This window comes from Quercus robur, chromosome 2 (assembly GCF_932294415.1).
Source record: "Quercus robur chromosome 2, dhQueRobu3.1, whole genome shotgun sequence".
NCBI lineage: Eukaryota > Viridiplantae > Streptophyta > Magnoliopsida > Fagales > Fagaceae > Quercus > Quercus robur.
Window position 1 is genome coordinate 60,373,463 of NC_065535.1, and position 24,353 is coordinate 60,397,815.

The 24,353-nt window shown below is 39.6% G+C and overlaps 2 protein-coding genes across 2 annotated transcripts in view; one reads left to right on the plus strand and one right to left on the minus strand.

The window, feature by feature from the left end:
• LOC126701492 (uncharacterized) lies at window positions 1-747 on the minus strand. Its single transcript, XM_050399624.1, has one exon. The coding sequence runs from the start codon at window positions 745-747 to the stop codon at window positions 1-3; it is 747 nt and encodes a 248-aa protein (XP_050255581.1).
• Window positions 748-4,428: 3,681 nt separating this feature from the next.
• LOC126714316 (ras-related protein RHN1) overlaps window positions 4,429-24,353 on the plus strand; it is a 29,643-nt gene continuing 9,718 nt past the window's right edge. The window contains exons 1-5 of the mRNA XM_050414409.1: window positions 4,429-4,664; window positions 4,785-4,862; window positions 6,901-7,068; window positions 7,448-7,496; window positions 8,536-8,609. Coding sequence (XP_050270366.1) covers window positions 4,620-4,664; window positions 4,785-4,862; window positions 6,901-7,068; window positions 7,448-7,496; window positions 8,536-8,609 — 414 coding nt within the window. The 5' untranslated portion in view covers window positions 4,429-4,619. The remainder of the gene's footprint in view (window positions 4,665-4,784; window positions 4,863-6,900; window positions 7,069-7,447; window positions 7,497-8,535; window positions 8,610-24,353) is intronic.

The following is a 24,353-nucleotide window of genomic DNA, read 5'->3' on the forward strand; positions in this document are numbered from 1 at the left end:
TTACTCGGTGCAGAACTTGACCTTCACATGTAGGGTGGATGGTACAGCCCCCATTGCATGAATCCACGGCCTTCCAAGGATCAACGTGTACGAAGAAAAAGAAGCGACCACTATGAATGTTACCATCACCTCCTTACCTTCCATATTCACAGGAAGCGAGATCTGCTCCTCTGGGATCACCATACGACCATCAAACCCCATTAGGGGCATGTCATACTTAGAGAGATCTTCATTCTTCAGGCTAAGCCCTTTGAATAGGTCGGGATACATCACCTTGCCACCACTCCCCTGATCTATCAATACTCTCTTTATTATGAAACCATTCATTCGGGCTGTAATCACCAAAGCATCATCATGTGGTTGAATTGTGCCTTCTAGATCATCGTCATTGAAAGCGATGGGATCCCGAGTGTACTTCAACTTCTTCTCGGAGGGTTGCTCACCCACGCAACTTCCTGCCGGTACCACAGCCAGCACCCCCCTCCTCTTGGACACCTGAGCACCCCTTGGGGCCGCGTGGATGACTTCTATTACTCCTAATGGGGGTGGGAGAGGATTCCCACGAGTCCGAACACTCTGCCCGGCTTCCTGATTGCTAGGGTCCACCATGAACTCTTTCAAATACCTCGCCTTTACTGACTGCTCCAGATGATCTTTTAACATTCTGCATTGTTCAGCGGTATGCCCCTTATCCCTATGGTAAGTACTGTACAGGTTCTGATTCCTCTTTAAAGGGTCACCCCCCATCTTGTTTAGCCACCGGAAGTACGGCTCATTCTTGATTCAATCCACAATCCTGTGCACTAGCTCCTTGAAGGCCACATTCACTTCCCCTATCTGTGGCCTTGGCTCTTGAATCCTCATATCCTTCTGGGGCCTTGACTGTAAACCGCTTTACCAAGGATGATTTATGACTAGGGCCTTACCTTTGCTTTGCAACTGATCATCCTCCAACCGTTTATACTCTTCAATACGCCTCATCAACTGTCTCATATCCTCAGGAGGCCTCCTTGTCAACAAGTCTCGCAATTCGGAATCCTTGAGCAATCCCATCCGGAAAGTACTTGCCGCAATTTTTTCGTTACCTTCGTCAATCTCATTATACAGCTTCTAGTACTAGTTAGCGTAGCTGCGGAGGGTTTCCCTAGCCCCCATTTTCATTGATAGCAATGCATCCACGGGCTGCGAAACTCGGTTGCAGGTCATGAACCGGACACCAAACTCTTGAATCAACTCGGAAAAACTGTAAATCGAGCCTTTCCTTAACCCATTGAATCACCTCAAAGCAGTGGAACCTAGACTTGAAGGAAATACCTTACACATCAGTGCATTATTATGGGTGTGCAAAGACATCATTTAAATGTAATGGCTTACATGTTCTATCAGGTCCGTCTTTCCATCGTAAGAATTGAAAGGCGGTCGTGTAAATTTGCTCGGCATAGGGGCCCGTTTAATGTCCCTTGAGAATGGTGATCGGGCAGCTCGGCGTAATGCGCGGCTCATAATGTCCATGGCAACATTTCGGGGTCATCGCTCCTCAGGGGAAATCGAGTCCCGGTCTGCATATTCCAATGAGTAATCTTGGTGCCGAAGAGATCCGGATTGATGGGACCCTGCTCCATGGTGACCCCCCACACTAGTCGACCTTTCTCCTTGCTCCTCATGGTCCCTTCTTCGACACCTACCTCTCGCTTCCAACTTTAAATCCCTCACCAACCGACGTAGATGTTTAAGTTCCTCGTCCCTTCGCTCAAGCTCTTCATCCCTTCTATCGAAATGATTGCGCCTCGAAGTACCGGACATTGTTCGGTATGTTTGAAACAACCTTTCTCCAAGGTTAGACTGCCCTTCCTCCTCATACTCCCTATTTTCGCGCCCCTTCTGCCTTCTTTCTCACCAAGTGGATCCCCGAGAAGACCTCTCAGAGCCACTTTCAGCATAGCTTCCAGATTGACCCCCAGACATTTTCCCGTGCACATCTTGGCAGAACCACAACTTCGTAGGAGATTTCCCACAGACGGCGCCAATTGTGCGTATCCAAAATATGGTTTTTGGGCTCAACCTTTACTTGGGCTCACAATCTATTTGTGTTGTGAGTTTTGGGTTTCCTACTATAGGTGGTCCTATGTTTGGTGACCCAAATGCACTTCTGTTTCCTTAAACCTTTCACTTTACCTCATAGAGTCACTCCTTTTCTCTCTTGGTTTAGTCGCTCTTTCCTTCTTCGTTTTCTCTCTCCCCCTCCCCTCCTTTTCCAACCACTATTCCTCATTCTCTTCTCCTATTTATAGGTTAAGGTAAGTGGAGGTGTTATGATTACTCCCCCTTACTAGTGCGAATGAGGGTTCAATTTCATCATCTCTAAGTGGATGTTCCGTCGGGAAAGGTGGTAATGGCATTGGAATTGATTCGCACCTCCAAAAGCCCGCTCGACAGTGATATTCCTGAAGGCACTACTAGGCAGCCAAGTACAGGGTAACTTTAAGCAATAACACATCAAACTGGGTTAGAGATGATCGAGAAGGACTTGCTTTGGGTATCTAAGACGGTGCAGTCTCATTTCAGGATTGGGCCTTGAGGCGTCTGGATCGAGGCTAAAGGTCTAGAATGGGGACAGGGTTATGTATCGTGAGGCTTGGGCCCGTGGGGTCTGAGGTCCAGCCCCCAATTATGCGTACCCAAAATATGGTTATTGGGCTTAACCTTTACTTGAGCTCACAATCTATTTGTGTTGTGGACTTTAGGTTCCTACTATAGGTGGTCCTATGCTCGGTCACCCAAATGCACTCCTGTTTCCTTAAACCTTTCACTTTACCTTATAGACTCACTCCTTTTCTCTCTTGGTTTAGTCACTCTTTCCTTCTTCGTTTTCTCCCCCCCCCCCCTTTTTTCCAACCTCTATTTCTCATTCTCTTCTCCTATTTATAGGCTAAGGTAAGTGGAGGTGTTATGATTACTCCCCCTTATTAGTGCGAATGAGGGTCTTATTCTATCATCTCTAAGTGGATGTTCCGTTGGGAAATGTGGTAATGGCATTGGAATTGATTTCCACCTCTAAAAGTCCGCTTGGCAGTGATATTCCTGAAGGCACTACCAGGCAGCTGAGTACAGGGTAACTTCGAGCAATTACACCTTCGACTGGGTTAGAGATGATTGGGAGGGGCTTGCTTTGGATATCCAAGACGACGTAGTCTCATTTCAGCTCTTGGGCCCATATTGGGCCTTGAGGCGTCTGGATCGAGGTTAAAGGTCCAGAATGGAGACAGGGTCATATAATGTATTGCGAGGCTTGGGCCCATGGCCCGTGGGGCCTAGGGCCCAACCCCGTACAATTATTGTTAAAACAGTAATGCTATAACCAAAACTTTGCTACAACTTGGCGAGTTGTGAGTGGTAGAGTTGTGAACCCAACATTTTTACTGCATCACTCACAACTCGCTATGTGGGCAAATTGTGGTCCTAGCATTTTTTTATCAAGAAATTTGGTGTTATATGTTGTAGAGTCTCTATAAGTTGATATGAGTCTCCCTCAAGTATTCTAAACCTAAAAAACATTTGGTTTCAAATATACTAATAGCTATCTTGCTCCAACCTATTATGTTACAACTAAAGACATGATCAATATGTAGTTTTAGTTGCATGATGATTTTTTTATCGAGTCATATAACTTGTTTAAATAATAATAATAATAATAATAATAATAATAATAATAATAATAATAATAATAATAATAATAATAATAATAATAATAATAATAATAGTTTTATAAATTATGACATACACGCCTTTGATATTGTGTTTTAAGAACACTATTGTAGTTATAATAATAAGCTCTCTAAAAAATATATATATAATTATCGTGTATTATTTTCTACCACTCACAACTCGCCATATTGATGAGTTATAGCACAAATTGTATTATTTTATGTAGCACCAGCATTATCCTATCCAAAAGCTAATTATTACTAAATTCATCACATGCGCTACACATATGCGATGAGGTTTTTTATTTATTTATTTTTAGTTTAATGTAATTTTTTAATTTGAATTTATCTATTATTAGTGAGATTACATGGGAAGAGATTTTTAAGAAACTAAAATTTAGAATTTGAAATGGAGTAAACTATTGAGTTTAGTATATGCTAGTTTTTAAGAAAAAAAATGTATTAAATATACATAAGATATATTTAAATAAAGAGTGTACTAATTTTTAGGGAAATTTTGTTTTAGTATTTTTTTTTAAATTTTGTTAAATTACAATTTTAACCCTATTTTTTATTTTTGTAAAATAAAAATTATCTAATTAAATTAGAACTATTTTTTATTTTTAAAATTTTTCTAAATTCACAGCTGCACATCACATTACTCAATCCAAAAAAAAGAAAAAGAAAAAGAAAAGTACGCGACCGTGTCACCTGTGTCAAGTGGATCTCTCAGTTGGATTCAGAAACAAACAAATAAATCCAACCAGCTGAGCTGAACCCAAAAAAAGGCAACTGCTACAAATATTCACAACACAGACTCAGACTCAGAATTTTCTCGCCATTTCACTCAAAAAAACAAACCAAGGTTTCTTTGTTTTGTTCTTTCTTTCTATTCATATCTGTCGATTCCATTCCATGGCCACTACTACGATCGCACACAACAGTCACAACGCCAAGCTGGTCAGTCCAATTTTCCCTTTCTTCTCTACTCTCTAATCTCTAGGGTTCCAATTCTTTCTCTCATTTTATTTATAAAAAAAAAAAATTGGTGGGTTTGTGATTTGATCTCATAATTCTCAGGTTTTGCTGGGTGACATGGGCGCTGGTAAATCTAGCCTCGTCCTGCGCTTTGTCAAGGGCCAATTCCTTGAATTTCAGGTTTTTTTTTTTTTTTTTTTAATTTAACTATTTGTTTTCTCTAATTCAGCAAATGGGTATGTTTGTTTCTATTCAACATGTTTTTCTGTAGGAGAATTACACTGTGAATTTCTATATAAAGTGTTATCATGAATTTTAGTTAACAACAAACAAACAGCAACTTTGACCTGCTTGTCTTGCTAGAAATCTTTTAGGAGGAACATAAAGAAGAAAGAAAAAGAAATCCTTAAAAAGCCATCTACTTGCCCATGTAGGTGGAATTCTATCTATGTCCCTAATTTTATATGTTACAAGTATGTGGATAAATGATTAAGTTTACCATATCTCAATAGGGAACAATCGGTAATTTAACATGATATTAGAGCAAGAGTAGGTCTAACATCTTGGGACCACCCCCAAGGGATTCATCCTTGTAATGGGATGGGGGGACTACACATACCCGAGGGAGTAGTCAGGTGTTCAAAGACGTATGGATTCCCTCATTTCTCACCAAAAAAAGAAGCTGTGCATAAGCTGATGGTGAAATTATGTTAAGATCTTCAACTAAAATCAAAGAGACCATGAGCAAGGCTGAAGCTAATTTTCTTGTTAATGAACATGCTTTTGAGCATAAGGCCCGAGGATAAACAAGTCGGGCCTAGACTGAACTTAAGAACCTTAATAAGCCTTGGTATGGCTTCAAGAAAACTTACAAAATATCTAGGCATGTGGCTTGGGTCGACTTCTTTACAATGCTGTTTACGTGGAAATAATTACTTTCACCTTTTATGCTCTTTAAATGCAATTTATTCTTCTTCTTTTTTACCTGTACAAAGCTTGTTTGTGGACTTGAGTGTACTAACATGGAATAAGTCAAGCCAAACTGTGTTCAAGCAACTTGAATTTTTAACGAGCTTGAGTTGAGTTTGAACACCCTGTTACTTTTGTCAAGCCATGTTTGAACATGCATTTCTTGACGGCTCAGTTATAGCCCTAGCTAGCTGTAGGGCTGTAATTGAGCTGAGCCATGCCGAGTTGAGTGTTGAATGTTCAAGCTTGCCTTGAACTTGAAAAGGCATAGTAAACATGTTCAAACTTGGCTTGGCCACAATTCAACAATGCTTTTTTTTTTTGATAAGTACAATTCAACAATGCTTGAGATCCGTTTGTCAAAAGCTTGGCTTGACATCCCGAACATTATACTTGTCTTCTCAAAATTTTGAAGTTAGATACTTGGCAAGATCCAAGAAGAGAAATTTTAATCTAAGCTAAAATTTAACTACAAGCCAAATATTACTGGGGGAGTATTATGTGCAAATCTCAGAAAATCTAAACAATATAGGAAAAAAAAGTATTAAAAGAAACCTTAAAAATCCCAATCTCATATATGCTGATAAAGCCCTTGAAGCCCTTGAAAATTTTATCACTATCAATGAGAAAGGGTAACAAGGAGTAAGGACCACTTTTTTTTCCTGAAGGACCACATGCATTTGGTAAATAAATTAGGATCACTGTACCTGGTAAGTTAGGACCAGACATTAAGATATTTTGTGGGTCTTTAAACTATCAAGCCCACAAGCCTCACAAGTGAGCTTATATCAAGCCTAAGTTTTGATGTTTATCTTTGAGCCATATGTTCATAAAAAATAATAAAAAATTGTTTGAACTTGGCTTGTTTACCAAACAAACTTCAGAAAAGGAATGAGCTTGGTTTGTTTCTAAATAAACTATCATGAACAAGCTTTTTATGCACTGAGGTTGGGTTGTTTTTGAGCAACTCAGTTGCACCATAATATTACTGGATCGTTAATGAAATATGTAATTTCCTACAAGTGTTGGACAGACACTATGCCATTGACCTTTAAGATCAAATGGTACTTCCTTCTCCTATAAGATGAATGGAGGGTGAGATTGCGGGTTCAAAACCTTTAGGATGCTTGTGTAACTTACCAATAAAAAAATGTTGGACAATAATTTTTTATGCTGAACAATGGGGGATGGTGCTTTTGTATTTTTTAAATGTTTATTTTAACATTGAGGTTAATGATGTTGGTGATAGGAATCAACCATAGGAGCAGCATTTTTCTCGCAAACGCTTGCAGTGAATGATGCAACGGTGAAGTTTGAGATATGGGACACAGCTGGACAAGAGAGATACCATAGCTTGGCTCCAATGTATTACAGAGGTGCTGCTGCTGCCATCATTGTCTACGATATCACCAATGCTGTATGATTTTTTCTCCATTCATATACAAGCCTATATATATAAGAAATATGCAAGTAAAATTAATGCGTGCAGTTCTGATGAGTCTTGCTAATGATTTGGTTGCATATGATGAAAAGATCAAATATTTGTTCTTTGCAAATTTTTCTCAATAAGCAAATGAAAGTCTCAATGAAATAGAGCTAAACGATATGCTTTTTTTCGTTTTGATTTTCAACAACTCACATGCGGCAAATGTGTTTTCACAAGTTCAAGAAAGAAAGATTTTGAAGATTGTATCTGGTTTTGTGGGGGTGGTGTGTGGTAATGTGGTTGTGTTTAAATATTTTGTTCTCTTCTTACTCAGGGTTTTTATTTAATATTTATTTCTTTTGATTTGCAGGAGTCATATGCACGGGCTAAGAAGTGGGTACAAGAGCTTCAGAAGCAAGGTGCTTATTAGTTAAGGTTGAACTTGCTTATTTTGAGAATAAATAAATTGTCAAAGTTGAAGAAAAGGCATAAGGGCATGTGTTTCCTCTTGGCTATTTATTCCATTATTCTTGTTTTGTTATCTTTGGATTATATTTGAGTCTCTCTAATTTCAACAATGATGGAAATTACTTGTTATGTAGTAGCCAGGTCTTATGTTCTTTTTACTAAAACCATTACTCAATCTACTCTTTATAAACAATAAGTTTCTTTTCTATAATATTTTATTTTAACAAATAACATTAGTGGTTGCATACTTATAGGATTCTTGTTGAAGTCTAACTTATTCTAAAACCACTTCTTTTAAAAAGGGGGAAGATAAAAGACGGAATGAGAACCTACTTAATATTTTTAATAAATTAATATGAAATGGAAGGTGAAACAAACTTTTAAATATAAAATAAAAAATTTACTGTACTTTTGGTTCTTGAGATGTTGTAGGTTCCAATTAGGTCCTTATATTTTATGAAGTTCGAATATCATCCATTAAATTTTTAATTTTATGCTATGTAGTCATTCTGCTCAAATTTGATGACGATGGCATACAAAAATTGATGTATTGGCTCATCTCAACATTTGGCATGCCATCAATTTCTATTATGACATCATCATTTTTAAGGACGAAAGGACTCCATTGCTAACAATTAACAATTTTAGAGGCATAATTGGAACTTTAAAATCTAGGGACTAAATTAAAACAAATCCTATACTCATTAGTTTAGCCTTAAAAAAAGGATTTCTACGAGTCAAATTAGGGTTACATGAAACTTTAGAAAAAATGGTAATATAGGGAAGCTTTTAAGAATATGAGGATTGATAAATTGAGTCCTTTGATTCTTGGAGATTATCTAAAGTATTAATTTAAGGTATATTATTATTTTTATTATTCAAATTTTATCTGTTCATTTTTATTATCTAGAAAAGAACATTCTTATGTCTGAAGGGTCAATTTTTTTGAGTTAATGTAGCAATCATGCACTCATTTTGGAGTTGTTACAGGAAATCCTAACATGGTTATGGCCCTTGCTGGAAACAAAACTGATTTGGAAGATAAGAGGAAAGTTACAACTGAAGTAAGTACTGTTATTGTTATATATTTTTTAGTTTTTGTGGGGACTCTTTGATATGCGTTGTTATTTGTTTGACTAAAGTACACTTTTAGCTCTTAAAGTTTGAGGTTGTTTTCATTTTGACCATTTATGTTCCAGAATTTTCATTTTGGCTCTTCATGATTGATTTTGTTTTCTTATTGGTCTTGCCATCCATTTTTGTTAATAATTAGGTCCATTAAGTCTCAAATAAATGCCATCCACCAAGACATGTTGCCCATATAAGTCCAATTTTGTCAATAATCTAATCATTAAGTGCCGTTCATTAAGACATCTCACTCTTATTAGTCCATTTCTGTCAGTAATCTGACAGTTAAGTGCTAGATAAGTGCCTTTCATTAAGACACGTCACCCATATAGTGCCAAGTGTCACCAGAAGACTAATAGAAAGGGACGACATGGCCAATATGAAAATGGAATCAAACATAAAGGGTCAAAATGAAAACAATCCCAATTTTTAAGGCCCAAAAGTGTACTATAATATTATTTTTTGTAACTTTCTTCTTTCCTGGTACTCTTTGTTGCGTTCCATTGCTGACAAAGTCTGATTTTAGTTCTTTTTCTTAGTTTAAATACCTTTTACTAACTCCAATTATTAGTTCTTATGAGTTTTTCTTCTTTCAACCAATCTTATTGGTTTTTTGTTGCATCTCTAATTGATCTGAATAATGGCACATGGTTGAGGTTGTTTTTTTTTTGATAAGTAAAGATGTTATATATACGAATGGCTACTCTATGCATGAAGAACATAGAGCAAACCCAGAAAATACAAGAAGGAAAAAACAAAGAAAAAAAGAAGAAAGAAAACCAATCCACAGATTAATTACAAAGAGAAAGAGAGCTAAGGAAAGAAGGGAGAGAATCACTAGTCGTGAGTCCCCAAGCCCGAGACCAATCAAAAAGAGTCCCACTAAAAGAAGCAAACATCTGATCACCGGAACTATCCAAATCCTCAAAAGTCCGCCGATACCGTTCCTTCCAAATACACCAAAAGATGCATGATGAAACTAAATTCCATATCTGAGACGAGTGCTTCCCCAACCAATTCCACCAGCCAAAAAGTAAATTTGGGATCGATCTAGGTACAACCCAAGACAGGTCAAAAGTTATAAAGACAAAGCTCCATAACCGATAAGCCATCTCACAATGAAGAAGTAAGTGGTCTACTGTCTCTCCACAATGTCGACGCATAATACACCAGTCCACAAAAACCAATCTCCTCAATCTCAGGTTATCACCCGTTAGGATCTTATTCCAAGCTACACACCAAACAAAAAAGGAAACTCGCCTAGGGGCCTTTACTTTCCATATAGCTTTCCAAGGAAAGACAATTGAGGGAGAATTCTTTAATTTGTTATAATATGACCGGATATCAAAATCCCCATTAAGCTTCAACTTCCACCTCATCCGGTCTCCCACATCCATTGGAGGAGTATTAGCTCCCAATATATGAAGAAAATGCAGCCCTTCATCCATCTCCCAATCATTAAATTCTCGAATAAAACGAACATCCCAAATTCTTCTATCCTCCGCCCCCTGCCTTGACAAAAAAGCTTCTACAGATACCTCCTTATCAATGACAATACCAGTTTAGGTGCTACTCTCTATTCTTTCTTGCTGCACGAATGTTAAGACAGCATCTGTTGGCACTTATACTTCTACATCAATAAAAAATTTTGGTCGCTCATCAGTATTGTCTACCATTTAGGAAGCTTTACCTTTGAGGTTATTGGGAATGACTTCTTGATGCTTCTAATGACTCCATCTTGGCAAACAAGTCCTGAACAACTACTATATTTCTAAGGTTTGTTTAATAGAAAATTGTGTTGGAGTGGGATTGATTACAAAGGCTCTCCCATGACCTCTCTACCATGACCTCTCTACCACCTCGCCCTACCCTTCTACCACCTCGCCATACCCCTCTACCACCACCACCATATCCACAACCCCCTCCACCACAACCTGTCCAACTTCAGCATCCATATACACCATCACTACCACCACCATCACTACCAACTTGCCATCCTTATAACCCATATCATCCCCATTTACCTTTTTTCACACCACCACAATTTTTTTGGCCAACTTTTGGTCAGGGACCACCACCACTCCCCTTGATACCTGTACCCATAGCTTCCCATACCGATACCGTTTCACACCCTTCAACTTTACAATCAAAGCCCACTGCTACTCCCACACAGCCACCCAAATCTCAACAGCCCAAGCATAAAACACAGTCAGGGGGGTTAGAGCAGATTTCAGCTGTCTTTCGTATTGATTCAAAGGTTTTTTCTTTAGCTTTTGAGGGTGGTAGGATAGATTCCTATGCTATTCATGAACGACGGGGTAAGTTCCATGGCTCCATTAGGGTGGGTCGTTCGGGTTTGGGTTGGATTATTGCTTGTTTGGCAGACCTAGATCAATGGAATTTTCGAAAATCACCTTTTTTCAAACGTTTACGTGAGAACTCTAAACTTTTGGAGTTTACCAGTAGATTTAACAAGGGCGGCTTTTTTGTGGAAATCTCTGAATACCACAATGGTGCAAGAAGGGGTTGCCTACGGGTTCCAGAGGGGACCAAGATAGGTGGTTGGGCTTTGTTTAGAAGAAGATTACGTGAATATTTTTTGGGGAAGACGATTGCTGGATCGGAGGAAGAGGTGGTGGCCGGAGGTGGAGAATTTGAAAAAGCAGTTGACATGCAAAGACCCCAAGTTTGGAAAAAATTAAATGGCCACGAAAATAAAGGGAGTAATTTACGTGTTGTGCAACAACTTCCAAATATAACTGGTCAGCATAATCAGTTTGAGTCTTTGGGGGGATTTGATGCTTCAAAAAATTCTGCTAGTGTGTCAACAGCTGGCAGGCCTGTACGTGCATGTCATTTAAAATGGACCCAGGCCCACTTTTGTTTAAAAATATCTATTGACTTGGTGGGTGAGGGTAAGCGGACTGTTTCCTGGGGTAATTTACAGCCCATTGTAAGTAGACCTGCTCAAGCCCACCAACCCAATCGTGAGAATGGGTCAGGCCAACTTTTATTTGACGTGCCCAAACATGTCTGTATAGGCGATGGATCCGATAATTTGCAAATGAAAGAGTGGGTGACTGGGGAAGGATCGGGAACATACGAGGATGAGGAAGGGGAGATCCCAAGCTCCGGCGAGGGACTGGGTGGCTCCCCTGCTATCGATACGAAGTCCGATGAGAAACTGTCTCACAAGGCAGAGGCAGGGGAGTTCCAGAGCTCCGGTGAGAGGCTAAGCGGCCCCCTTGCAACTGATACGAAGCCCGATGATAGTGTTTTGGGTTCGGATGATCACGGTGATGCTGTGGAGACTGTCTTGAGTGCCGATAGAGAACCGGCACACTTCCCAGTTGCCGATGATCAAATTGTGGACCAAGGGGTTGGGTTTTTGGTTGCTGATACTGCTGTTGGAGCTCATTCGACAACCACTGAAAATTCTGGGTGCCCAGTTCAGGTTCAGAGCCAAGTGAGGGTGGGTTCGGACTTGAAGTTTCCTATTTCTGAGGTGGGTTGTGGATTGATTGACTCTAAGGTTCCTAGACTGATTTGGGATGCTTCTTCGATGTCAGGTAAGGATGAGGAGGCTGTTAATCCTGAGGTCATTACACCTTTGGCTCTGTGGGACCCAATGGTTCTTTTGATCTCGTCTCTATGGAAGATGGTTCGGATGGGTTTTCAGTGGAAGAGGTTTTGGAGCCTTCAGAATGGGTGAGTAGGATGATTAAAGATTTTAGTACTTATGTGGGTTTCCCTATTGATTGTTGTGAGAGACAGTGTATTTTTTTTTTTCAAAAACTTGAGAAGGTTTGGGAGCAGCAAGCCAATGTTGTTACTACTCGTCGGGTAAGCAACTCAAACCAAAAGGGGATGAGGGAGTTAAGAAATTTGTTTTCATCTATTAATTATGATGGGCATTCTGGTAGAAATTCTAGAGGCAGTTTGAAATCCTCTAGTTTGGGTTCATCTATTGATAAATGAATTTAAAAATGCTGTCATGGAATGTGAGGGGTTTGAATAATCCCCATAAAAGAGATGTTGTGAAGAATCTTTTAAGGGAATGGAAGTGTGATATAGTATGCTTGCAAGAATCTAAACTAGACAGTACCAGTTCTAGCTTGGTTAAAAGTCTCTAGGGTAGCCCTTTTGTTGACTGGGGGGCCTTAGATGCCATACATACAGCTGGGGGTGTCATTCTGATGTGGGATAATAGGGTTGTTGAGAGGGTAGATTCAGTGGTTGGAAGTTTTTCAATTTCAATTGTGTTGAAGGGTGTGTCAGATGGTTTTGAATGGATTTGTTCAGGGGTGTATGGACCGACTGACGGAAGTCTTAGGGATGCATTGTGGGCAGAATTAGACTTAGTGAGATCACGGTGGGCTGGGGCTTGGTGCTTGTTTGGAGACTTCAATGTTATCCGTTATCCAGCTAAGAGACTTGGCTGTAATTCTTTTAGTCCTGCTATGTTTAAATTCTCAGATTTCATTGCTAAACATTCACTGATTGATTTGCCTTTGGTAGGAGGTGAATATACTTGGTTTCGTGATTCTGATAGTCCTTCTATGTCTAGACTTGATAGAGTTTTGATGACAGCAGATTGGGAAGAGCATTTCTTAGATGTGACTCAAAGAATTCTCCCTAGGGTGGTGTCGGATCATTGTCCTTTGCTAGTGGAGGCAGGTGGTATGTTGAGGGGGAAGAGTCCTTTTAGATTTGAAAATATGTGGTTAAAGGTGGAGGGTTTTGTGGATAAGGTTCGTCACTGGTGGAATGGTTATCATTTTGTGGGACCTCCAAGTTATGTTCTAGCTCCTTAAAAGGGATTTGAAGCACTGGAATAAGCATGTTTTTGGAGATGTAGCTTTTAGAAAAAAGAGTCTTTTGACCGAGCTCTTAGACATTGACATGAGAGAAGGGAGGCAGGTGTTGACTCAAGAGGACAAGGCTAGAAGGTTGGCGGTTAAATCAGATATAGATTTTCTGGCTTCTTTAGAAGAGATTTCTTGGAGGCAGAAGTCCAAGGCTTCGTTTATCAAAGAGGGTGATAACAACACACGGTTCTTTCATAGAATTGCCAATTCCCATAGGCGAACCAATCAGATTAGGGGTGTGGAGGTGGATGGCGTTCTCTTTGAGGAGGAGTCAGATATTACAAATCAGGTGGTGGATTTTTATAAGAGATTATATCAAGAACTGGAAGCTTGGAGACCTACTATTGATGGGTTAGAGTTCGCTTGTCTAGACGAAACTGAGAGGTATATGTTAGAGAGAGAGTTTGAGAAGGAGGAGATTATTGAGGCTCTTAAGGATGCAGAAGGTGATAAGGCCCCTGGGCCAGATGGGTTTACCATGGCGTTCTTTCAGAAATGCTGGAGTGTTTTAGAAGGGGATATATTGGCTTTCTTCAAAGATTTCCACAGCCAGTGTGTTTTTGAGAAATCTCTTAATGCCACGTTTCTATGTTTGATTCCCAAGAAGACTAATGCAGTAAATATCAAAGACTTTCGTCCTATCAGTCTTGTGGGTAGCCTTTATAAATTGTTGGCTAAGGTGTTGGCTCATAGGCTTCGAGGAGTGTTGGATAAATTGATATCCGACTCTCAAAATTCTTTTGTGGGAGGGAGACAAATTCTTGATTCGGTTCTTATTGCTAATGAATGCTTAGACAGCAGGTTGAAGAGTGGTATTCCTGGTGTTATAATAAAGCTGGACATTGAGAAGGCTTATGATCATGTGAATTGGAATGCACTATTTTACCTTATGGATAGGATGGGCTTTGGGGCAAGATGGAGTAGGTGGATTAAGGCGTGCATCTCTACAGTTAAATTCTCAGTTTTGATTAATGGATCCCCTAAAGGTTTTTTTGGTAGTTCTCGTGGTCTTCGTCAAGGGGATCCTTTGTCTCCACTTTTATTTCTAATGATTATGGAAGTGTTGAGTATACTGTTGAAGAGGATAGAAAATGGTGGCTTTCTTTGTGGATTTAAAGCGGGGTCGCATAGACGTGGGGGTATCCATATTTCTCACCTTCTTTTTGCTGATGATACTATATTGTTTTGTGATACTTCTAGGCAACAGTTATTATATGTGCGGATGGTGTTGATTTTCTTTGAAGCTATTACTGGCCTGAAAGTTAATGTAGGCAAGAGTGAGATTGTTCCTGTTGGCGATGTCGGGGATTTGAATGGTTTGGCTCGTATCCTTTGTTGTAAGGTGGGCACTTTGCCTATGAGATATTTGGGCATGCCTCTTGGGGCACACTATAAGGATTCATCAATTTGGAATCCTATTATTGAAAAGATGGAGAAACGGCTGGCTGGATGGAAAAGACTATATTTATCGAAAGGAGGTAGGCTTATTTTGTTAAAAAGTACCCTATCGAGTCTTCCCACCTACTTTTTATCGTTGTTTACTATCCCTCAAGCTGTGGCTGCAAGAATTGAAAGAATTCAGTGGAATTTCCTTTGGGGGGCCTCAGAGGATGTTTTTAGATATCCTTTAGTTGCTTGGGATAAGGTATGCTTGCCAGTTGAGTGTGGTGGTTTGGGAATCCGAAGAGTTAGACTGTTTAACAAGGCTTTACTTGGGAAGTGGTTGTGGCGGTTTGGGAAAGAGAATCATAGATTATGGCGTCAGGTTATAGCAGACAAATATGGAGAGGCAAGGTGTGGGATGTGGAGGAGTATTAGAGTGGTCTCGATGTTGGGGTTTTACTGAATGTTCTTCTCTCTTTGAGTTTATGTCTTCTCTTAGCTTAGTTTCCTAATTTCTTGTTTTGCTGTGTTGTTTGTTTTTTTCCTCTTGTTCATCATCATGAACAACTTGTACTTTTCTTTTCTTTTCTTTTTTCTCTTTATTAATAAATTTCTGATTACCTATCAAAAAAAAGTGGAGGAGTATTAGAGAAGGATCAGAGAAGTTCTTTAGCCAAATTTTGTATAATGTGGGGGAGGGTAACCGTGTTCGTTTTTGGCATGATACATGGTGTGGGCCTACTCCTTTGAAGGAACTTTTTCCTTCCATGTATGATTGCTCTGTTTCTAAAGAAGCATGGGTCTCTGATTTGGTTGTTTCAAATTTAGAAGGAGGTAGGAGCTGGAATTTATTGTTCCGTCACGGTCCTCAGGATTGGCAGGCAACCACTGTCTACTCATTCTTTGAGTTTATTTATTCGTCTATGCTGAGGGGTGAGGGGGATGATCATTTGATCTGGAGATTGACTACATCTGTTGTTTTTGATGTGCGCTCTTTTTATAAGCTATTAGCTAGTTCCACCACTGATGCCTTTCCTTGGGAGGGTATATGGCGTACTAAGGTTCCTAGACGGGTGTCTTTCTTCTTATGGACAGTAGCTAATGATGGGATACTCACCATTGATAACCTTATTAGGAAAGGTCAGTTTTTGGTTAATAGGTGTTTGTGTTGTTGCGATGGGGAATCAGTGGATCACCTTCTTCTTCATTGTAAGTTCTCTCATGCCTTATGGTGTGAAGTTTTTGCAGTGTTTGGGATTCAATGGGTAATGCCAAGGTCAGTGAAATCTTTTTTCTTTATATGGAGAAACTGGTTTGGAAAGCGTCTTTCTATCATTTGGAACATGGTCCCAGCATGTTTAATGTGGTTAGTTTGGCAGGAACGTAATACCCGCATTTTTGAAGACAAGGCGAGAACTTTGAAACATTTAAAATGTTTACTTTTTCGTACTCTGTTTCTTTGGGCTCGTATTTGGGGGTGTACGAATTGTACTACTGTAGCTGATTTTTTAGTTTCTATTTCCTTTAGCTCTTGATCTTATTGTATTTGTTTCTTTGTTCAAAGTGTTCACCATCGTGAGCACGATGTTCAATTTTTTTTCAATAAAAGTCTTATTACTTATCAAAAAAAAGACAATACCATACAATCTTGGGAAAGCCTATTGAAAAGGTTGATCCCCACACCACCCATCCTGCCAAAACCTCACTCTATTCCCCAACCCAACAACAAACTGACAATTTTTGCTAAAATTCTCCCATCCCATGCGAATACCTCTCCACAAACCACACCCATGAACTTCCCTACCCAGTTTTGAGGTCCAACCCCCCCATCCTTCCCCATATTTTGAAGCTACCACCCTCCTCCATAACCGATCCTCTTCCCTCCCAAACTGCCACAACCATTTCCCCAATAAGGCCTTATTGAAAGTAGTAAGTTTCCTTATCCCCAAGCCACCATTGGCTATAGATGCACAAACTTTATCCCATCCTATTAGATGAGTTTTACTATCACCCCATAGAAAGTCCCTTTGCAACTTTTCAATTCTATTAGCCACATGAGTAGGAATTGTGAATAACGATAGAAAATAGGTAGGAAGACTAGATAGCGTACTCTTGAGTAACATCAATCGACCCCCCTTAGACAAATACAGCTTCTTCCCCCCGGCTAATTTCCGCTCAAATTTTTCCAAAATAGGATTCCAAATTGAAGGGAAATTATGTGAAGCCCCCAATGGCATGCCTAGATAAGACATAGGCAACTTTCCAACTTTGCAGCCCAAAATTTCAGTCAGGGCATGCACATCATCAACCTCCCCTATTGGAACCATTTCACTCTTATGCACATTAACCTTCAAACCTGTTACCGCTTGAAAACTAAGTAACAACAACCGAATATGAAGAATTTGCTCCACATCCACATCACAAAATAGGATATTATCGTCTGCAAACAGTAGATGTGTAACACATTCCCCACCACCCCTCCTACCCTCAACTTTAAAACCACGGATCAAGCTAGCTCCCTCCACTCTTCTCAACATCCTACTAAATACCTCAATCATAATCAAAAACAGCATAGGAGATAGTGGATCCCCTTGTCTTAAACCTCTTGAACACCCAAAAAAATCAGCTAGAGACCCATTAATCAAAACAGAGAACTAAATTGTGGATATACAAGTACGGATCCACTTACACCACTTCACTCCAAAGCCCATTCTATGCAACAAATTCAACAAAGCCTCCCAGTTCACATGATCGTAGGCTTTCTCAATATCAAGTTTACAAATGACTCCAGGAACCCTACTCTTCCCTCGGCTATCCACACACTCATTCGCAATAAGAACTGAGTCAAGACGCCCACCCACAAAGCTATTCTGAGTCTCAGAGATCAACTGATCTAAAACCACTCTCAATCAATTTGCCAAAACCTTAGCCAAGATTTTATACACACTCCCCACCAAGCTAATAGGTCGGAAATCTCTAATATTAGAGGCATCATTCTTTTTAGGAATTAATGCAATGAAGGTAGCATTAAGGGATTTTTCAAACTTACAATGTTGAAAAAACTCTTCAAAGACTGCTAAGACGTCTTTCTCCACTACTCTCCAACAATGATGATAAAACGCCATAGTAAACTCATTCGGACTTGGAGCTTTGTCCCCTTCCAAGTCACTTACAACTTGAATTATCTCCTCTCTCTCAAACTTCTTTTCAAGCCAAACCCTCTCCATATCCCCAATACGATCAAATTCCAGACCCTCCACAAAAGGCCTTCACCCCTCAATTTCCTTGTACAAATTTTTATAAAATTATACTACCTCATTAGTTACCTCGGATTCCTCCTCAAAAACCACCCCATCCACCTCCAAGGTTCTTAGATGATTAAACCTTCTATGGGCGTTAGCCATTTTGTGAAAGAACTTGGTGTTATTATCCCCTTCCTTGATACATAACATCCTAGATTTTTGTCTCCAGGAAATTTCTTCCAAGGAAAGAAGATGCTCCACCTGGGACCTCAAAGCTGTCCTATGACCTTTCTCCCCATCAGTGAGACCAAAGTCCCCTTCCTTAGCATCCAAATTTCTCAACTCCTCCAATAATTGTTTCTTTTGACGCTCTACATTACCAAACTTTTGGCGATTCCATTGCACAATGTCCTCTTTCAGAGTCTTCAAGTTTTTTGCAAGCACGAAACTAGGTGTACCTACAAAAGAGTGCCGATTCCATCAGGATTGAACTCTATCCACAAATCCCTCCCCTTGCCATTCCCCCTGCCTCCTAGAGAATTGGACTGTGATCTAAGATAGGACAGGGTAAAATCCTTTGAATAACATCTGGGAAATGGCCCTCCCAATCTGGAGTGACCAAAGCTCTATCAATCCTAGACATCGTTGGTTGTTCAGTACCACTTGACCATGTATAGCTACCTCCTTCCAAAGGCAAATCAACCAAATTAAGATCCTTAATAAATTCAAAGAATTTTTCCATAGCTAGGGTCAACCGTGTCTCACCCCTACGCTTACTAGGAAAGCGAACAATATTAAAATCCCCAAAGTAGCACCACGGTATCCTCCAATACTGCTAAATACCCACCAACTCATCCCACATGTGACCCCTCTCATTATTCTCATTTGGGCCACCTAAACCCCTGAACATGCCCATACAAAACCGTCCCCCACCCCTTGCCACTTTACCGAAACTGAGAAAGTACCAACCATAACCTTCACCTTATCCAAAACCCTTTTATCCCATATAAGCAAAATACCACCAGCAGTCCGATCAGCCTCCAAAACAGCCCAATCCACATATGGACAGCTCCACAAACTACAAACCAGCTGTCTATTCATGTTAGCAATTTTCGTCTCTTGTAAACAAACAACATCACACTTCCACTCCCGCAACAAATTCTTCACCACAAGTTGTTTCCGAGGATCATTAAAACTCCTAACATTCCACGAAATCATTTTTATCTTCATAAACACAAAAATATCCCCAACTACTGACACCAGCACAAAACCACCCTCTATCTCCTGTCATAATTCACCGAACAGATCAAGTTTTGCAACTCTCTACGTCTCCTGTTTTTGGACTTAGCCACTTTTTTGTTACCCGTTTCTTTCCTGTGTAACACATTGGTTGCCTCCATCTTAGTTTCTAGCCTCTGTAAGAGAGCAATGCACAACTTCTCATGTCGAGTCATTGATAACCCAACCAATTTACTGAACCCAGGAATTTTGTGTTTCACCCTCCCAGAGATATCTAACTTAGGCTCAATGCTCAATACCTTAGTGGCCTCCTCCAACTCCGTTGAAATTGTTGACAAACTCGGAGCAATAATCTGCAAAGGTAAATAATCCGACATTTTTGCTTCACCAAAACCCACAGAAAAATCAGCTGCCTCCTCCACCAACATAACCTCCCTAGGAAGGCTTAACAGATCCTTACTAGAGTAGGAATTTGCCCCCTTACCTGACACACCAGAACCCAGTGACCCAGTTCGCAAAAACTCCTGAAAAAGATCGGGAAAAGAGGGTCCAACCAGTCGCGGCACAAAATCAAGAGTAACCAACCACTTACCTTCAGAAAACAGCCCACCCGACAGCCTATTTGAGCCCAAAATACTGTTCCGGTCAGGGCTGAGTCTGAAAGCCATATGCTGAATATTTTCAGTGCAACCCAACACTCCTATCGGCGAAGCACACCACGGCTGAGCAAACAAAAATCCATCTGCATCGGACTGCCTCTCCGTCGTTGGCGACACCACATGCAACTGAGAGACCAAGAAGCTCCCTTCATTCTCGCTCCCTTCATTCACACTCCTCGACAACTCTACCGGCACCACTACGCATAATGGAGAGACCGTGGGATTCTCTTCCAGCCCATCAGGATTAAGTGTAAAAGGGATTGGGTCTAAAAAAGTGTTGGAGCATTCCCCAACCTCTAAGTGATATGGGCTTGCACTCCTCGGGCTTGAATTAGATACACAGTGGGCTTCCGAAAGTTATGGGCCCAAACCAATACCCACCTCCTCCTTCTGTTCAATGGGAGCCCGTATCACCCATTTAAAAGAAGATTTTTCGCCCTTGGAATTATCCCAAGAAACCTGCCGTTTTCCATTCTCAGCCACCTCCACTATTAATCCCTTCCCAATCCAACGTGAATCCCTCAGATCATGCCCCTTCCCATGTTCAGCTTTATTTGAATTCAAACTGAAACTTAATGGAGATCTTGTTTTATTACGCACCGGTAATTTCTCACCTAAATTAATACCCAAATTAATGCTCCTCTCTCTCCGTTTCCCTCCCCTCACGGCTGTTGTACCAGGCTGACCTACCGGACCATCCACAACCTGATTCCAAGATTGTTTCAGAGGCACTGCCGTCGTTTCCTTCGTTGTTTCCTTTGTCCTGTTCTGCTGTTTCTCCCCCATCGCCCCATCTAAAATATTCTGTCCTACATCCTTGGCTTTATGGATCAGTTGAATACCACCCTTGGCCTGCACTTGACCCTTCACTGTCTCAACAAAAGACCGAGATGGATGAGCCGTTGAATTACGCTTTTGTTTTTGAGGGATAAATTTTGCATGGCCTGAGTGACCAAGAGCATATTGATTGGGTTCTAACATCTTCCTCAATTCTAGGCCAAACACCTTCCAACCATGTTTTTCTTTCCCTTCAGGGATTATGACAGACCTTCAGAGACCACCAACTTTGAGTTCAGACACTAGCAGGAACTGACAAAAAGAGTTTGATCCCCGTTGCAAGGTGTAGGCAGAATCACCTTCCCTAAGTGTGAAAAATTGTTTAGGATTTACCCCAATCACCATGTGTTCTATATTTTTCATCAACCATAATGCCGCGCTTTTGCCCATAAACACCGATTTCATGAAGTGTTTGCCCCGTTCAAAGATTTGTAACGCAAAGAAATTCCCTCCTTCCTCCACCACCAACTGAAAAAGCTTCGATTCAATGAAAAAACTACGTATCCCTCCCATACTAATGAAAAAGAAAAATAAAGAAGAGATAATATCTGACTAATCTGAGGTAGCCAGGCCTCTGAAAGACATGAATATCAGAATGCTTTCATGACTAATCTGGGTATCTGAACTAGATCATTTGTAAGGATGGAGACATTGAGGAGTATGGAATGCATATTACTGGAGGTTCTGCAGGATCTTATAGTTCATTATCTAATGACTAAAAAATCTAAGAATTTTTGGGGCTAGTATTGGGGAAACTAACAGATCTGATGCATATGTGTAATAAGATTAGTTCTGTATGTGGTGTTTTGGGCAGGGACATAGTGATTAAGACTGCAATCTTAGTTGTCAATATCGTACGAAATGCGATATGTATCATATAATGTGAAAAAAGTTTTGCATAGTAAGGGCGTATCAGAAGTGCTCATGAATTGTACGATACAGTGTACGTATCGAATGATACACTGACATATGCTTTAAATGAGTCTTTTTTGTTAAAATTTGTACTTTTTATTTGAATCTAACAAGTTGTTAGACTTGTTTTTAACACAATATTATTAGGTTACTTAAATTTTTTTTTGAGGAACTATTAGGTTACTTAATTTAGCCTAATAAAATAACATGTCCTTAAGTTTTTTTTTTCTTTCTCCTACAAAATTTGGACTACACACTTATACTTCACTTTTATACTTACAAATTTCTTTCTATACTATGAATAAGGTATTAACTAACAATATAATTATTTTTTATTTTTGTCATTATTGTTATAAGTCTAAAAAACTAGAATGCCAAGAAGAAATATATATTTTTAAAATTATTAAAATAATAGAACAAGAAAAGATAGTAAACGTTGATGATGAAGAACAAAATTTCAATGAATAAATAAGTTTGCAAATTGATGAACATGATGATAACATTGACTTAAATGAAGTTGATTAGGCAAGATAATGAATATGATGAAAATAAATTATTATATTGGGTCATTTGTAATGTATTATCACTCTTTAAGTTTAATCAATTTGAATGTGTAAGTTATAAACAAATGCTAGTTTGATTTATTTAGTTAGTTTGTTAAATATTATTACAAAAAGTGATGAATAAATTAGTCATTAGTTAAATATATTCAAAATTTATAACAAATATACCCTTTATATACACGATACAATACGATATACGATACAGAAAAATAAAAAATTGATTCACGATATGATTCATGATTTGACAACTATGGCTGGAATAATGTGAGTCAAGGGGCATACCACAGCAAACAGCAAATAAAGAGAAAAGGAAACAGAGAGAAAGATGAGGAAAGATCAACCTAGCATTATACTAGGGTTCTTGCCAACTTGGGGACCAAGTTTCTCTAAGTCGATTGAGCATACAACTGAAGTAAATTCAAAAGGACCTATATACTAACCAGAACTTAAGAAATAAAGTCTAGATAATTGACCCTACCGATAATCAACCTTAACTAACCACTTGCTGTGAATGGTACAAACCAAAACACCTGACTAAAACTATTAAAAATAGGCTAAAATACACATTTGGTCCTTAAAAGTATTGGGTGGAGGTTAAGGTCATTGGTACATGGTCCACTAGGTACGTGTGTAACTTACCAATAAAATAAATTGACATGTTTTAGTTTTGTCCCTTGTATTTTTGTTTTATACATTTGATTGGGTGTTCCGTCCCTGGAATTAGCAAACGAAGAGGCTGCAACAAATGTTATCACTTTTTCTAATTTGTGCGGTATGAAAAAGGCTACCCGTGGGAACTTGTTTGATTTAATGTATGAGTTTTCTCTCCACCCCATTTCCCACCACACCGACCACAAACATGTCAAAGTTGTGGTCCTTGACAATGAAGATGAGTGTCATCATGGTTTGTCTTGGCTGGAGCAGGACCTCTCATCTGTCCTCCCCAATTGCTTCCTCTGCCCACTCTCCTCCAATAAAGGGCTCCACCCTCTCCTCCAAAAAAAAAGGCTCTGCCCTTCCCTCACCCTCTCCACCACCATTGTGGCCACGAATTCCTAACTTCCTATTCCCTTTTTACCGTCTAGTGTAAAAGAAAGCTCCATGTAATTTATCAATCAGTTATCTCAAACTGTCTCTGTACTTGGTCTATTTTGATATGTTAGGAGCATGTTAGAAGCTCAATTGGGTCACAAACTGAGCATAACTTAAGAGATAGAGTTTTTGACCCTAAGTGCCAATCAACACTTAGGGTAGCCACATGAACGTGACTGCTGATCGGCTGTCTGAATAGGACAATTGACACTTTCAAGTGTTGATCCAACCATGAGCCTGCCCTTGCTTCCATCTTTCCTCAGCAGCTTCTTAATAGTTAGATGCACGTGTTGGAAGCTTGTAACTTGAATGGGAAGTTCAGATTAGGGTTTATTCATGTAGCATGGTTGATAAGTCAAAGTTATTTAGTTAGTTACTAGTGGAACATGCATGGATTAGTCAGATCAGTTTAGGAGCTCATTTAATTTAACACATGCTAAATATGAGAATAACCTATTTAATATCTGCTAAATGAACAACCAATAAGAATTGAGCTTTTTATAAATACTCAACTTGTAACTCCTATCTTATTATTGAATGAAGTATAACCACATTGTTGCCTTTGTGCAAGTTTCTCTCTCGTCTTGTCTTTCTCTTGGATCTAGAGATTCCCTAGAAGCAATCTCATCTCTCTCGAAGAAGTCACAGCCTATTCAATCCATTCACCATTCCCATGCAAACCAAACCCTATTTGCATTCCCTTGAAACCTTAGCTACTTCTCATCAAGATCTCATATCAAACCCTTAGCCTGCCATCCTCCTAAGCCCTAGCCGAATTCCGAAGGCCCTAAACACCAAATTACAGCAACTAAGCCCTCAAGAACTGAATTCTCTTGTCAAGGAACACAAACCCAAGTGTGTTCCTTGCATGAAAATTCAATATGA

Excerpts from the sequence above, each read along its gene's own strand:
- LOC126701492 (XM_050399624.1), bottom strand. The coding sequence starts at position 747 with ATGGGGGGTGACCCTTTAAAGAGGAATCAGAACCTGTACAGTACTTAC.